Genomic DNA, 17389 nt, shown 5'->3' with positions numbered 1-17389 from the left:
TTTTATGGTTGATTGCCAAAATTTAAATAATTTTAATACATAACTGACTACACCATTAGAAAGGTACATGTGTAATAAGGCTATGATAATATTTGAATACTGAACATTGAATGGCTACTTTCTGAGTCATTCCTGTTTCAGTTTAAAAATACTGGTGGAAAAGTCTGAATTCCAAAGTCTCGTGTCATAAATTTGTAACGTTAGTTTTAAGAAATAGTATCCGTTCATGTTCTGTTGGCCGAAGCAGCACAATACAAGTCTAATTCAGCCACTGGTGAGTAACTGTAGGCTAATATTAACCAATAATTTCTGGAGACCTAGCATATCTAATTTTTTCTTCAAATGAATATGAATTTGGTCCTCTTGGATTTGGGTCTAGCTAACTTCAGCAGACACCACAAAACTGCACAGAATAAGCTCAGTTCTGGGATAGCCAGGGAGGTTTGAATCAAACAGGTGACAGATTTGTAAGAAAAAACACTTGTCCTAATCCAATCCTTATTTTTCTGATTCTCACATGTAAAGCTACCCTTGATCATATAAAGCTACCCTTGATCAACTGTAGGCCTGGAATGCCACATAAAGTAAAAAATAAGACAGAACATGTGACAAAAATATAGTAACTTACTTTTCTTCGATCTTTAAGAATCCTGTCCAAACTCTCCTCATTAACTTTGCCTGCATAGTCATAAAAGCTTAAACCAAAAAGAGGGGGGGGAAAATTATAGGTACACAGTTTACATAGGATTCACAAGTCAGCTTGGTAAATATACAATACCTGATTAATCTTAAACTATATTATAATAGTAACTACAACAGTTCTATATTTATCCAGTGTAACATGGGGAACAGTGACAGCATTTAATGACTAGCTGAAAAGTGCCTTCGTTGTCATCACACTGCTTAGTTAGATGGCAGGTATTTCCTTGGCAGCCCCTACACTAAAGGGCACTGTAAAAATCTCTTCAGATTAGCCCCTGGGAAACAGAACGTGCTTCTGTCTAGCATCTCAGCAGCAGCAGCAGTCAAGGGGGAAGGATGCAATTTCACTTTTCAGATAAGATTATCTGAAATACTTTGCCCCAGTCCTGCCATCAGCCCCACACAAATGGACCCTAGTACTTGTGGAGTTTCACTGAAAACAACAGGTGTCTGCACAAGTGTAAGAGTCCACCCATCTGGCCCCAGGTGCAGGACTGGATCCCAAGTCCTAACCAAAAGATGAATAGATTTATGAATTCAAATGGTTCACAGGTCACAACAACAGAAAAACATTGGAAAATAGATTCCTCCTTCACTTACCTGCCAAGTCCTTAGTCTCTTTCAAGAGCTGATATCACTAACACCCAAAGCAGTGCAGGAAAATACTGTTTTAGAGGTCTATAATCTCAACTCTTGTAGGGGAAAAAACAAAATCCTGAACTCAGTACTTGGCTGGTAAATAAGGGTGGAAATATAGTCCGTTTTAAGATGCAAATCATTTTGAATTTTATGACCATACTTCATTACTGATTTGCGATATTGAATTGTTTGTGCTCATAATCCATTCACTTTCAAAATGCTTAAACACTTTCCTGCAAATTAAAATGCATCCAACTCTATCAGTCTGTTTTCCATACATTATTATATATGTCTATGGATTAATCACATGCAATATATAAGGAGGATATAAACCAACCAGAATTAAATACAGCAGCTTTGTTTTCAAACTGCATTGATTAAGTAAACTGGCCTTTAAACATTCATTATTTTTGGCTGAGTTCCCACCGTTTGGAAACTGTGCTGCAACTAAACCCATCCTATTCAATATCGGCAATGCCACAGCTGTTCTCTTCCAACTACAAGTCTCCTTGCAACTGAGTACTTTTAAGTCAAGGAGCTACGGTAGTGTACAAAAAATATTTTCACACACGAAGGTTAAAGGAACAGAACTAATAACACGGTGCACTGGTCTGATGAACAACATATAAACTAGCAGACTCTCCCCAAGAGCAACTGAATTTAATAATAAACAATGTTTTATGTAAAGTAGTCACACTGTGAAATGTGGGTGACTTCTTTCCTACTCTCTCTCAGGGTCTGGCACCAACAGCCATAACTGGGAAGTGAATAGTATTAAAATTTGTGATTATTGTTTTGTTGTGTACTGCATGAAGCAGTATAAGGAACCAATGCAGACACTGGAAAGAGATCACCAATCAGACACTGAGGTGTCATCTTGATGTGTGAAGAGCCTTGCACATCATTCATAGGGATAAGAATTTTCCCTTCTAATTAGCAGACAGCAAATCACAGACTGTAGCTTCTCCTTTAATATAACCGATATCAATCACAATGTTTGAGGAACACGCCTTTGTAAATCTCTAGAAGTCTCCAAATAAAAACAAACAGATAGAGCACAATAAGGAATTATTTCTAGAAAGGTAATTTCTAAACAAAAAACACCATACCGCAGATAGCAATTTAGAAATCATTATGAAGTAACTGCAGGATCCATGGGAAAAAAAATTGAGAGTGAGGCTACTAAATGGTAATATATGGGGCTAGATTCCCTCTTGCATTCAGGCATCATAAAGGGGCTAAACAGCAGCTTGATAAGGAGAATAAGCAGCTGGTGCAAAGCCAGTGTATCAACCACCTACACCGGGGTGGGCAAAATATGGCATGTGGGCTAGATGTGGCTCTCCAAGGGGTTTTATCCAGCCTGCAGCAGGTCCCTCAGCCCTGCCCAGCCTAGGCGTGCGGGGCAGCCTCAGCTATGGCGTGTGCAGCCAATCCCATCACCACAGGAATGCAGCAGGGCCCGGGTGGCGCAACAGCTGGATTTTGCTTCCTGGAAGCCCTGGTGGCGGTGGCTCTTTCCAGCTGCCATTGCCAGTGTCACCACCAGACCTGAACACGCTGCCCAGGCACCCCAGCCTCTCCACCCCACATTTACCGCCAGGGACACCAGATGGACCAGCCACTTAGGGGGTTTTTGGTGAGCCGTTGCAGATTTGGGGGGGTGGGGGGAGTGCACTGATTTGGCCCACAACAGCTCATCAAAACCCCTAAGGGGCTCTCCAGCCCAAATAATTGCTCAGCCCTGACCTACACCATCCACTGGCCATTGTCTGAGTCATCAGCATGCTGCAATTCTACCCTAATAATCTCTTGGGGGCTAGCTGACATCAGCAGAACAACCCCAAGGCTCCTCTAGCTTAGGGTGGGTTGCACATATCCACTAGCTACCAGGGTGTCCCACCTGGACCCCCGAGTGCCACTCATTCTTGCTACATCAAACAGAAACTTGATGAGACAGAGAATCTTGGCCATGCTGCAACACACAGGTAGATAGATATATGCCTTCTACACCGAAATTCTACATTCAAATGAATGTTACTATATCTGTCAAAGGATGTTTTAAGCGTCTTGTTGGGTGCTACTTACACACATTGCTTTAACAAAACCACATAATGAACAGCTGCAAATGTTACCAGAGACATCTGAAATACTAACATGTTTCAATGCACTACTTATATTTGTACGTTGGGTTTACTGAACTGTGCAGTCAGAGTAAAACAACAGAAATGGCTTACCTAAAGAGTTTTGAACAAGGCTCATGGTTATGAATTTCTGTAATAAAAAAAAAAAGAAGACGTATGTCCCAGCTGTTAAAGACAAAGGTAAAACTATGGCAGTATATTTCATGCAATCTTTTCCAAATATCAAATAGGAAACAAATAAGCAAATAACCTCTCTCGTGCTGTATCTCTGGACTACTCCCAAAGACACTGCAACTTGCCCCTGTAGGATGAGACAGTGTGACCCTTTGACAGATACATTTTTTTCTAACCTTCCAGGATAAAAATGGCTTAGTTTGTTAGCTGAAACTGAATCTAATAATTACATTTTAAAATATTTTCCCAAAGTTATACGTTTTCCCCCCAACATATTTCTGAATTCTCACATATTTGTTTTTCATGCAACTTTTCTCCTAGAAGTTTGTGCACACACTTACAGGGGCACTGACAGATAGGAAGCAATCACTGCAGTGAGATGTGCTATGAGAAACTAAAGTGGGTGGTGCGAAATGCAGGTTAATAGAGGCTAAGTACCACCTCCTAAGCACCAGAGTCACTTGGCTCTCTATTTTCAGCCAAAGTAAAAAAAACTCGAAAAAATCCAAGATCCCTCTATAAGCAACAAAGGTAATAAAGGGTCAGTACACTGGGGCAAATACATGAGAAAGTAATCAATAATCCTACACAGAAGATATTTTCCCTTTTTAAAAGGGAATCAAGATTTGTTTCTAACTACCAGTTCTTACACAATGTTCCCTTCCAGTTACTCTTTGTATTTATTTGCACCTTGCTCTACCAATTCTTTCAAATCTCCTCCCTTGATGTTCCCCAGGTTCTGTAGAATTTAAGCTGATATTATATTTTGTTCTCTACCAGAGAGAGCACCGAGCAGAAACAATGCTTGGTATCATCCTCCCTGAAGAATGACTCATCACCTGCTGCTTTGAAAGTCACAGACTCTGTGCTCACAATTGCACTTTCAGCTCAATCAGAATCAAACCACAATACCAAAGAACACTCTACACTTTAGTTTCCCAATACTTTCAGACACTGCCAAAGAGATCTCTGCACATCAATGTATATGTGCACTTCTAGAAATTAAGTTGCAGTTGGCTATTACTGTTAATGATGCAGCTGTGAAAGTTACAACATTTTATTTAATTGCAAAACAAAGGAAATTATGCCAGCTCCAGATTTATTGCCCGGCATTCTTGAGGCTTGTAGAAACGATTCACTAAAAGCCAGTAAATCAAACTGTTCCAACATAAAACATAATTCTTTCTAACAGAAATAAACCAGCCAGGGTTCTGAACAATCAGCCCTCATTCTCATTTTACTATAAAGACCTGATGCTGTACAATTTTAAAAAAAATAAACCAGTGTGGCCCTGCTTGTGGAATTCATCTTTCAAAGTTGTTTAAGGAAATTTATATATAGAAGAAAATCAGCAGATCTTCTCTATGCACTCATTAATATACTTATCAAAGTACTGAGAAAGTCAATATTTTTTCTTAAGTTAGCTCAAGGACAGGCAGTCTACACTTATAAGCCCTTTACAAGTCTACTAATTATTGTGGCTTAGTTCTAGATACAAGCGGAAAAAGAAAAATACCTGTCTCTTGAGATTCTTAATTACATGGCTGCCATTACTATTTTAAAGTGGTTAGCAGAACCTGTAATTTCAAGGGAAATGTTTAGTTCTAAAACTGACTAAAACATAAGAGTTATTTTGAAAGAGACTGTGTTGGTCAACCCTTACACATTCACAGATCCCCACTGAAGTCCATGGTGGTCTGCCAGCACAGATCTGATTACAGGATTGCTGAAGGTAGATTTACTTTAAAAAAAATCTACAACCAATAGAAATATTTGAAACAAGTGAATCATTTTGCTTTCATCTATACATATATCAACAAAAGAGAGCACCTAGCCCTTTTGCTATGTGCTCCTTTATTATTTTTAACCTTGCCAGCTATAAAAACTGACCGCTCCTATTACAAACTCTCACTAATTAATTAAAATATCTACAGTAACCCTGCAGCAAAAATCAAGTCAGATCTTTAAAATATCCCATACGGGTCATATTATTCTCGTACAGTCAGCAAAACAAATAGCTTTGTGAAATTTTCCTACAGGTCAATAAATAAAGCCTCCAGTTACACATATCCCACATATAATCATGATATATAGCCTCACTGAAATCAAAGCGTCTATATACAGTGGTCAAGTTAAACAAGAGATTAAGTATTTGCAAGATTTGGGCCACAGGCTGTCATTGACTACAGAGTGAAATAGGTTGCAAAGATTCTCCTCTAGCATTATTGCAATGACTAGTCTCATCATTGTCCAGAGAAAAGCAAATGTAAACAAAAAAGATGACATTATTAAAAGGGGTTTGTTTTTTACATTATAATCTTAATGACAATATAATATTAGTTATATAAATAATGATTTAAAATAGTGATTTTAATTTTACCAGGTCCCTTTAACTGCTGAAGTAAAGTCAACAGATGTGTTTAAACACGGTCAAAGCTCGTCATGTTGTGCTATAAAATTCAACCAATTCACAAAACTTACTGAATGGTTAAGATAAGTAATATTTACATCACAAAGTAGTATGTTAAAAATGCAGCCCCACAAGGACCACTTTTTTCCTGATGTTTCAATTAGGTATGTACAAACATGAATGTGATTAAGCATATTTTAATTACAATTCTTGGGAGTTTGGAAACCTGTCTGGGCCTTACAGAAAAACTAGCAAAAATCCTTACTTAAGGAAAAAAAGATTTATTAAAAAAGGAAAACTGAACTGAGTGACTGATCTTTTAGTTTCTCAGAGTTTGTGTTTAGCATCACTTACCAATTATCTGAAGAAATTCAGTGTTGCTGATCTGTGAATCACTAATGCTAAATGTCTCCTCTTGTCTTACTTCTCCCAGCAAAAATCCTTCCTAAAATTTAAAAGAAAAAGGACACGGAATAAAAATAGAAATAAACCACTATTATACATAAATTCACTGGTAACAGTCAACATTGGAAGAATCTTTAGCTCATCTGAACTTGTACCTGGGAGTAAACAAGGTCCTGAACGGTCCCTCTAAACGAGAGACTCAAAAATGATTTAAACCCATCCTTGCTTGAGGTAGGAATTGAAAAATCCAGAAACAGAATATCTAAGAGTCATGTACTAATCAACAGAAATGTTTCAACAATAGAATTCTGCTGATTTCTAAATGTAAAGCAAATTTGTATTATATGCTACTGGATCAAAAGCTTGGGTCAGGTTTATGCTAGGGTATAAACATCTGGATTGCAATGGTATGTAACCTTTGATTTCCAGCACTGAAAACAGTGATACTCCAAGGTATAAGATGAAGATGATGCTTAGCTTATATGCGTTAACCATTCTAATTTAAAACCTATCCCATATTTAATGGGAATGCCACACTGATCAAAGATCCTGGTTCAACACAGATGCTTAACTTTACTAGCATGAACAGTCCTACCAGAAACAATGAGGCTACTCATAAACGTAACTATACACACAAGCATTTGCATGATCAGGGCTTAAACCACTCCGCCAAATTACCCTTCTTCATTAAAATAAGATGGGTGTAACATTTCTGCAGGCATTATAAACTCATTATGACAAATTCCACTTGGTTGACACTAGAAGCATAATGCCCCCCTCCTTTCTAAAATGCAATCAGTAGAAAAGCACAATTGCTGGTAACACAACTAAACAGATCCCTCTTGAAACCCTACTTCTTGCTCACAGACACCTACTGATGGGGCATTTTTTGGATTGGGATGAGGATGCACAAGTGCTGGTCAAAGTAGGCCAGGGTGGCCAATCTGTGGCATGAGTGCCTGGGACAGCCTCTGCATGCAGACTGGGGAAGATCAGGGAGGGGTCAGACAGCACAGCACCAGATAGAGCAGGGCAAGAGATTAGACAGAAAGCACAGAGCAAGAACAGAAAGCAGAGCAAGAGAACAGACAAGGAGTACAGGGGAAGGGCAGAAAGAAGACCAGGAGATCACACACAGAGCAAAGAATAGGAGCAGAAAGCAGAGCGGGAGATCAGGGGGACCCTGGAGCACTGGAGCAGAAAGCAGAGCAGGAGCTCAGACAGGGAGCACAGGGCAAGAGCAGAAAGCAGAACAAGACAGCAGACAAGGAGCAAAGAGTAGGGGCAGAAAGCAGAGCAGACCAGAGGGATCATGGAACACAGAGTAGGAGATCAGACAGGGAGCATAGGGCAAGAGCAGACAGCAGAGCAGGAGATCAGAGGGACCCTGGAAAAAGCAGAGCAGGAGATCAGACAGGGAGCACAGGGCAAGGGCCGAAAGCAGAGCAGGAACACAGATACAGAGCAGAGGGTAAGACCAGAGGAACCGCAGAGCAGAAAGCAGAGCAGGAGATCAGAGAGATGGCGAGCAGAAGGGATAAAGAGCAGAAAGCAGAGCAACAGAACACAGAGGACAAGGAGCATAAGGCAGAGCAGGAGATCACGCAAAGAGCAAAGGATCAAAGCAGAAAGCAGAGCAGATCTGAGGAAGCATAGAGCAGAAAGCAGAGCAGGAGATCAGACAGGAAGAACGGAGCAAGGGCAGGAAGCAGAGTGGGAGATCAGACAAGGAGCAAAGAGTAAAAGCAGACAGCAGAGCAGGAGACCAGAGAGTTCCTGGAGCAGAAAGCGGAGCAGCAGACGGGGCCGGAGAAGGGCCAGGTCGCGGGGCGGGCGAGCGGGCGGCAGGCAGGCGGCAGGCAGAGGGGGGGGCCGGGCCGGGCCGGGCACCTACGTGGTCCGCGCTGCTGTTGGCGCTGCAGTAGCAGACAGAACTGAACGTGTATCCCGAGATGGAAGCCGCCATAACGGAGACCACCGCCGCCGCGGCCGCCGCTCCCACAAGCCCCCGCGCTGCGCTCCCGCCCGGCTTCCGGCGCCGCGCGGGGGCCTCTGGGAAATGTAGTTCGCAGCTGCAGGGGGGGGGCAGTCTTGCCAGTGCCCGGCTTCCGCTCGGCCAGGGGTTGCCAAGGGGGTGGAGAGGTGCATCGTGCCCCAAAGCCAACCACCGCGTTTTTTTCTCAGCTAAAGAGAAACTAGCAGCTTTCCCGCAGGGCCCCCACATGGTCCCCCAGAGGCACTGGGAGAGAGACACTCCAAAGTGTGCTCATTTCAGGCATCTTCCCAGATCTGCACGGAATGAAGTCCACAGTGTACAGGGCTGCTGCTTACTCCAAACAAGTCATTACAGGGATGGGTAGATGCCTCAAGAGCTTATGTGCTTTGGGATATGGGACTTGGTGGCACCAAGATTACAATATCTTCTTTAATCAGTATTCAGTGTCACAAAAAATCATGAACAGGGTTATATGACTGCTTGCAAGTATCCTGTGCCCTTGCAGAGTGCAGAGTTCAGCAAAAATCAACTGAAAACCAGGAAATACAAAGTTAAGACATAAGCTAAGGGAACCTTAATTCCGCCCTCTTTGAAAGATGACTAATGTGCCCATGACACACACTTGCCGAGCCTCTGCTGTCGCAGACAGCACAGAACACTAGGGGAAATGTAGCTTATGACCATTGCAGGCTGGAGTCTAATACATTTGAGAAGGCATTGGACGTGGGTTTGAGTTTTCTGGAATGAAATATTCAGGAAGGCCAGAGGTACTCCTGGAACTTTGCATGCAGCTTTCACAAGGTTGTTTTGTCAGTAGTTTCCCTAGTTTTCTTGGCAGACACTGATGTTAATTTAGGCAGTGGTACCTCCCCTGTAGGTTTGTAGTTGAGGAGTTAAGGTGTTTGCAGTGTGCGATTCTTAAGTGGTCCTCCCAGCTTCTGTACCTTTTATTTTAAAGTAACAGGAATAGTAGGTGTGCTTAAAATGTTTGGAATATTTGCATTATCTTAACTCTTCACTTTCTGGTTTCAGATATTTAAATGTGGGCCCTCTCCACGTTCTTGCAGCCACTAGGTCTCTTTGGGCAACAGAAGTTTGTGAACATTTTGGGGGCATTTAATTTCCTTTTAAAAAAAAATAATTTCTCAGCAAGCCCGTATTCCAGCTTCCCAGGTCCCCACTCCATTGCCTCTGTTTCCTTGGCAATGCATATCATAGGGTGCACTAGTGGCATGTTATTCTCTTCATTGGCCACTGTCTTGACATCATTACTATTTACTACCATCTGCTTTCCCCTCCCCCAACCATTCTCCTCATCAAGAGGCAGACATCAGCATGGGACTGCAAACTGAGCACAGGATCATAGGGGATTGATTACATTTTTGGAAGTGGAGGGAGATCAAACATGGTAGGGACAGGGGAGGAAAATGTGTCCAGTAGTTTGGACCAGACATTTGAGAAACTTGGATTCGGGTGTTTTAGTTTTACTGTGATTTAGTGAAAAGGAATCTGTAAAAACGGGGATGATAGCACTCCTTTACCTCACAGGCATGTTGTGAGGGAAAGTATATTAAAGACTGTGGAGACACAGTCTCTCAGAAGCTTTTGGACATGACAGTGATAGGGGCTGTATAAAAACCCATAACTGGTCCTTTGATAACAGGGACAGATCCAAAATACTCTAGTCTAAAATATCCAAGCATACTGTTCTGACCCCCTCCTTTTTACCCTGTTTTTTTCCATCTCCCTGTTTTATCTCATATTCTTCTGCAGCTGCTTGGACTCACCTAACTCTCTACTTAACTCTCACTGTCTGGTTTCAGATATTTCAATGTCCCTCTTCATAGTCTGATTCTCCAACATTCCCGCCATCATGCCCAGTACTTCAGACCTCCTCTCACACACCAGCATGGTGCTTTTCCTCCGATTTCTGACACTGTGAGCTCTATTCTCCTGCTTGACAATCCTTGCTTCTTGTAAGCTTGGAGGAATCATGGGGAAGCTGGTGGGGCTGCAAGGAGGCCTTGTATAAGATGAAGGGAGGCAGGAAGGGGCAACAGAGCGAAGATGACCCTGTCCTGGCCTATAGGAAGGGCTAAGAAGCTGAGAGAGATCTGAAATGGCCCATTCATCTCAACAGGATATTGTTAGGTTAATGAGGCTACTTCACAAAGAAAAAACTGATTGAAATAATAGCTCTAAGACCTAAGAACTACTTCAGTCATCTTGCTGGGTGTCCCCAGTCAGTGCTCACAAACTTGTACTATGCAGCAAGCATGCCTGTTTTCGGCTGCACGTGCATGTACAGAGCCCCAACATAGGTATTCTCAGTTCCCGATCCAGTGGGGTATGGCCTTCACAGATTCTAGCTCACATGATGGGGCAAAGGCAAGGAATGAGAAACCCAATGGGGCACGGCACCAGGATTCCCAGCTCACAAGGGTGACAAGGAAAAGAGCTTAACCCCCACCCCTTAGAGGAACAGGGTCTCTCATATCCCAGCTGTCAGGGTGGGCACAAAGAGGGGTTCAACCATTCAAATACTCTCAAAGGAAAGCTCTCAAATGACCTTATGTGGGTTTGAAGTGTCGTAACCATACAGGAAGCGGAGGAGCACCATCACTTCACAGACTGAGACCTTTGTTGGCATCCAGAGCCCATCTTTCCCACACAAGCCCTCAAGATGGGAAAATTGCCAGAAACATTTACCATCTTCCCCCATATCTCTGAATCAAGTGATCCATCTGCAGCCACCACATTTCCTAGATAGGTTTTCTTTATTGCGTTGCTCAGTCTAAGTGACCACTGGATACTTGAGGGCTCCACATTGCACATAACCACAGTTTTTTCATGACTGACCTATAGGACCCAGGCTGAGAGCCTAGGGCAGTGGCTGTTTGCTTCAACTTGGGCTGACTCTCAGCCACAAAACCAGCAGCAAACAGCAAGTTATAAATCACTGCAGTCTATAGACTCATAGAGAATTGGCTGGAAGCGACCTTCAGAGCACATCTAGTCTAACCGCCTGGCTGAGACGGGATCATCCCTATCCAAACCATCCTATACAATGCATAATCTAACCTCTATGTAAAACTATTGCCAATTTGGATACAACACAAACCTAACACCCTAACCTGCCACAGGTAAAGCAGGAGAACCACTGCACTGAGCCTTGATTGTAATCTGCTAAGGAAGAATAGCCTGCGATCTAAGTTATATTGGGACAGTGTCAAAGGCATCACAGAGGACAAATATAAGAAATGTGTTGAAAAGGACAAAAGTCAGCATTTGGCAGCCCTGTCTCGTACCAGGTGTAATGTCAAAAGGGAGGTTTGAGCCCTGCAAACTGAGCTCCTTTGGTTGTGAAAGCCAGCAATCAAGCAGACCATTTGTTCTGGTCATCCAAGTCCGACAATACAGTTTGAGAGACAGAGTCAAATGCTTTGGCTACGTCTATGAACAACACACAAGATGCTCTGTGTTACTCTCAGCAATAGCCGTGTTGGTCTGAGACAAAAAGAAATGCAAAACTCTAGAACTCTTGGTTCAGAGATGATACATTTTATCTGTGTTGCTTTTTTTTTTTACGTTACTCTATTTTTTCCTATTGCTTCTGTGTTATTCTCTGCATGTTTCCAGCAGCTTCTTTAGTGCAAACACGTCAATGGTTGAACTGCTGCAGCAGGAGCCACGTTGGCCTTCAGGCAGGAACGCCTCCATGAGGCCAGCAGTTGATTCAAGACAATGTGAGCCGAAATCTTGACATCCTGGGTAGCAATGGCAGGTGTATCTGCAGGACAAGAACAAGGCTGCCCTGCAAGTCTGGCGAGCTGCACTCATTCTGCCACATGAGAGCAAGAGATGCAGCCTAGGTGGTGCTGGGACTTGGCTGCAATAGCCCCTGGCGGGGAGGGGATAGCAGCAGTGGGCCCCACAATCATTCCAGTCTCTTGCAAAGGAGCTGCAGAAATTAGAAGGCATCTCCCCCAAATAAACAGCCTCTTTCTCCCGGTGGCAACAGACCAGCCTCACGTTTGCGCTAAGGGTGTGAGCACACAGCGGGGCAGGGCACGCACCCACCCTCCCAGCAGGTGCCCCGCACCACCTCCACCATAGAGCCGAGGTCCTCCATGCAGCCTAGAGCGGCAGCCGCCCAACGCTCTCTGTGGTACTCTATGGTGCGCCTGCACTTCCGGGTCTCACGTGGTTCTGCAGGGATGGGGAGCGGGGAGGACGCGTTCGGCCCCTCTGTCCTGGGGACCAAGGAGCAGTGAGTCGGGGGCGGGGAGTGGCGCCCCCTACCGCCGTGGGGGTGCAGGGCAGCGCTTGCCCCTGTCCTGCCCAGCTCCCCTGGTCTAGGAGGGGGGTGTGGACTGGGCAGAGGGTGGTGGTCCCCTGAACCTCTCCTGGGCTCAGCCAGGGGCTTCCCTGCAGCTCCTGTGTTGTTGCTGACTTTTCTTTGCAGGGACAGAGGTGGGCCAGCAAAGGGCGCCAAGGTCAAGTTCACTGGGGAAATACAGTGATGACACCCCAGAGCACATTGTTAGCCTGCTGGGATTTCTCAGGACCTGCTAGATTAAAAGTATACCCAAAGTTGAGACGCAGTGTCCATGAAAAATGTGATACAATGAAAACCTGAGACATCTGTGGTTCTGGACTGGTTTTATAATCCTGGAGTGCCAGGGCATCCCATCTTAAAAGACAAAAAATTGAAGCATGAGCTAAGCTGGCTTTGGTTGGAAGATCTTGACATCAGTGGGAGTTAGAAAGATTAAAGAGGTTGGCCCCAAATGCACTGGCTCATTATTAGCCTGCACCTATTCATTGTTCCTCATTTCATTACCCAGTGTTATCAACAAAGAGCTCCAGATCCACTTTTGCAAGGTACAAATAGTGCTGTGAGTGGGGGAACACCATGGAGAAGTTAATGAGCTCTGACATGAGTGATCATAAAGCCTGTGTGTGCAGTCTCTGGCAGGTTACCAGTAAATTTCTCTGATTTTCCCCCAATGTTTTCACTGTTAGGGAAGAACTTCACACCTTGTGAGAGTAACAGGGTGTCAGACAAAGAATGTTGCTGAGTGTGGGTGCACCTGCTCCTTTATAACCTGATCGATCTGGTTTGGTATTAAAGTGCTTAAGAGAATATGCACCCTGAAAGATGTACATCTTGGATATGCCTGAGACACTTTTACCACTATACCCAGTGGAACCAGCTGCTGAAAAGTCTCTCTTGGATGGCAAACAATCACCATAGCAGCTTCCATATTCCTTCTCTAATCCCAGATGCTGGTGTAGGAAATGGGATTTAAAGATGCTTCCATGCATGTTCCTTGTTGTGAGGACACTGGCATCTAGCGTTACCTTATTGCAGCCTGGTTTACATCAGAGGACCGGCTGAGTAGGCAGAGTGGCTCCAGGGTTCAAGGAGTAGAAAAGCGTGCTCTTACTCCAACACTCTTTAGCTGCAGCTAGGAAATCTGGCCTTTCAGGTTGCCTTATGTGTACGTGATCTTCCCACCTACAATTTGCCCCTGATCTTCTGTCTAGATCAGGGCTGTCCAGCTTCTAAGAGGCCAGAGGCCATACCCACCATGGGCCCTGCCAGTTGGGACCGCATGCTACCGGAGCCACAGGCCCCCCAAGCTGCACACTACATAAGCATAGTGCTCTCTCCCCTCTCACATGCTCACCCCAACACTGCATGCAGCACAACGAGATGTCACCTTCAGCTACCTGGCCATGGGCTTCCCTGCTGTATGGTTGCTGCAGCCAGAGCTATGTATACAGCAGTAGCAGCTGGATGGGAGTCTGAGGGCCGTGTGTTAACCCCTTGCAGGCTGCGTGCAAACCACAGGCCACAGTTAGGAATGATTTAGACCAGGGATGTCTGTTAATTTCAGTATTCTTTTCTCTTTCTTCTCTAGCTGGGATGCTGCATATGAAAGAGAACTGCAACATTTTCAAGAAAACGGAGATACTGGAGAGATTTGGTAAAAAAAAAAAAAATGTAGCTGTCAGTAAATATTTTTATGTTCCCTTCTTTTGAAAGTTACATAGTAATTTTTTTCTTTTTTCTAAAGCATTATAAGTCTGCTGGGTCCCCAGGTAACTCTGGCTGTGGGTAACATGATGGGAAGTTTTTTTACCGTGAAGGCACCAATTCCTGACAGTCCCAGATCTAGTGTAACTAGAAATTGTTAGGTTCTCTCTGACAACTGTTGTGTGAAAAGCAAGCTGGCAAATATAGTCTGATTTACTAACAGACTAGTGTTCACTTCCCTGAGGACATGCATTTTTATCCTCAGGGGCTCAGAATTATGCAGACAGCGTGCAAGCTTCCAGTGTTGTCCTTATTTTACCTCCCGTGAGTACATAGTGAGAACCTCAGCTTCTAGTACCGGTAATCCAGTTGGATTTAAGGCTTTTTGGTTCACTTAAAACTTGGAATATGATCTATGTAGATTGTTGCCTAGGTAATGTAGTGACAGGTGCATTATCAATGCCCCAGAGTGTGGGACAGAGAGACACAGAGTTGCTGTGTTACTCATGGATCTGTGTTATCTTGAGAACCTGAGCCTCTATTTCTTGTAGGTTTGGAGAAGAAAGCATGGTTCGTTTGATCAGATGGATGAAAAAACAAAAGATCCCCCTGGACAGTTCTGTGCTTGACATTGGAACTGGAAATGGCATTTTGCTGGTTGAATTGGTTGGTATTTTTTGAAAATTGTGCTTTTGGTACAGAATCAAAGTGAAGGGCAAAACATATACATTTCCTAAAAAACAGGAGAATCTTTGCAAGTACCAAATCACACTGGAACTAAAAAGATAATCCAACTACTATATTTTCTCACATATACCGCCAAATATAGCATGCACCTTGCATTTATTTTGCTTGAGGTAGAAACCTAATACCATGGATGTTTAAAGGTCTGACACGTTGTTACCTCAGGAGTGGCACAGCAGGACATGAAGATTAGTAATCTTGTTTCAGAGTTGCTTTGTGTTTCTTTTCATGTTTTTGATTAAGTGTTTGGACATACTTCAGTGGTTCTCAACCTTCTTCGACTCAAGGCACTTCTCCATAACTTTGTGAATTGAATGACCCCATTTCAAAAACTAAATTTATTACAGTGCTTATCTCCTTGTAGAGGGGCTGGGTATTGGGGGCATGGCAGCAGTCAGGCCAGGGACAATCCTGAGCCTGGACTTATCTCCTCACACTTTGCTTATCACTTTACTTCTCGCCTCACACCTTGTAGCAGCTTTCAAAAGGCCTAGTATCCTGGTTGAGAATCACTGGTATAGCCTTACTGTAGGATTAGACTGAGCTCACAGATCAACAAAAAAATACACAGAGTTAAAAACTGCTTCATCTATCTCATTGGAAATGTTCATTTTAAGCTTCCACTGCACGTAGAGTTAGCAGCAAGTTGGCTATACTTGAGTATTATATCATCCTTAAAACTGACACCTGATATCCCATTACAAATATAAAAATATTTTTCTTCTGTATGAGGAAAAACAGTAGCTTGTGAAATCTCCTTTTAAATCTCCATAGGTACAGAATAAGAAATGCTTTTTGTGATAATGTGCTCCAAAATACTGCAGTCACATGTGTAAGAAATTTTTTTCAAGAGCAGTTCTCTTCTGAAAATGACAGTAAAAATGGGATAGTTTGTAGTGTCTCAGATTTGTTCAGTTTATAACTAAAAGAATTATTTTTCCCCACTTAGTGTTTTTTTCTGTAGGATCCAAAAATAAATTTGGGATTTTTTTTTTTGGATTGTGCATCATCATCAGTAATAAAAGTGTACATTTGGAGCTGAGATCTGGTGCTTGCACAGAAACTGAAGAGCTGGAGACACAGACAAAAGTGCAGCTCCCTGCTGTAACTCACAGCACTTCTCAGGAAGCTCTATAAGTTACAGCAGTCCCCCGGACCCAACAGATGTTTGCTGTTGGGTCCCAGGGGTTTGGGGATTCAGCAATTTGGGCTGAGTTTCCTTCCTAGCCCAAAGGAAGTTCCTGTCCACACCGGCTCCCAGCATGCGCAGACAGAAGTTAATGAAGGTGCCGTGTTTGGAGCATCTAAATCCTCATGAGGTTTCAGATTATCATGGGATTGGGCCCTTTTAAAGCTGTCTGCAGCCATGCACTTGTATTTGGTCATGAATATAGAGTGCTCTCGTGGGCTAGATTGGGCAATAATTGTTGTGTCTTTCTGCACCTTGAAAGAGTGAAACTGATGTTCAGTGTCTAGCGTAAAACAGTGGAAGGTGGTTGTACAGGGTATTTATTTGGCTACCAGAGAAAGAAAAGATGGAATGGAATAGCATCATAACTCCTGGGATAAGTGTGGATTTGTGGAACTGGAATGGAAGAATCATTAAAGAAGGATTAACAGTTAATTTTGGCCTTGGGCATTAGTTCCTATTGGCAGGCTGTATATAAAGGAGGCAGAAATCCGACAGACAAAAGTAGGTAATCCTACAAATGAAGTCAAGTACAGAGAGTGCTGTCTCCCAATGTACCATAAGCAGCTGCACCACTTGAGGGTGACCATTACAGTGCTTACAGATCCAATGTCCACCACAAGTCAAGGTATCAACTGCAGGTACAAGACTAGGACTGCTACACACACTTCAAGAGTGGCACTTCAAGAATGGCCAGGAATGGCACAAACCAATCTGGGAGCGGGTGACGGGCCCAAAAATCGATATGGATCAGGTGAGGGAACACCTTGAGAAACTAGACATTCACAAGTCCGTGGGCCCAGACGGAATGCACCCAAGGGTCTTGAAGGAGCTGGCAGACATCCCCCTTGGCAGGGATATTTGAAAAACTGTGGCACTCAGGCAAGGTCCCAGATGACTGGAAAAGAGCCAGCATGATCCCCATCTACAAGAAAGGGAGGAG

General features: G+C 43.5%; 2 protein-coding genes across 3 annotated transcripts in view; one reads left to right on the top strand and one right to left on the bottom strand.

Moving 5' to 3' along the window:
* Positions 1 to 264: 264 nt before the first annotated feature.
* FAM175B (family with sequence similarity 175 member B) lies at positions 265 to 8485 on the bottom strand. The gene is made up of 5 exons (XM_019502176.1): positions 8369 to 8485; positions 6424 to 6514; positions 3579 to 3615; positions 629 to 695; positions 265 to 309 (listed from the first exon to the last, which is right to left on the bottom strand). The coding sequence occupies exons 1-5, from the start codon at positions 8438 to 8440 to the stop codon at positions 265 to 267; spliced, it is 312 nt and encodes a 103-aa protein (XP_019357721.1). The 5' UTR covers positions 8441 to 8485.
* A 4174-nt stretch (positions 8486 to 12659) lies between these two features.
* Positions 12660 to 17389, top strand: part of METTL10 (methyltransferase like 10) — a 28311-nt gene continuing 23581 nt past the window's right edge. For both annotated transcript variants that reach the window (XM_019502967.1, XM_019502966.1), the window contains exons 1-3: positions 12660 to 12740; positions 14398 to 14463; positions 15065 to 15179. In XM_019502967.1, the coding sequence (XP_019358512.1) occupies positions 12688 to 12740; positions 14398 to 14463; positions 15065 to 15179 (234 nt within the window). In that variant the 5' untranslated portion in view covers positions 12660 to 12687. The remainder of the gene's footprint in view (positions 12741 to 14397; positions 14464 to 15064; positions 15180 to 17389) is intronic.

The sequence above is a fragment of the Gavialis gangeticus genome, unplaced genomic scaffold (genome assembly GCF_001723915.1).
Source record: "Gavialis gangeticus isolate Ggan-Ray unplaced genomic scaffold, GavGan_comp1, whole genome shotgun sequence".
Classification (NCBI taxonomy): Eukaryota; Metazoa; Chordata; order Crocodylia; family Gavialidae; genus Gavialis; species Gavialis gangeticus.
This window is presented reverse-complemented; position numbering and strand designations above follow the sequence as displayed.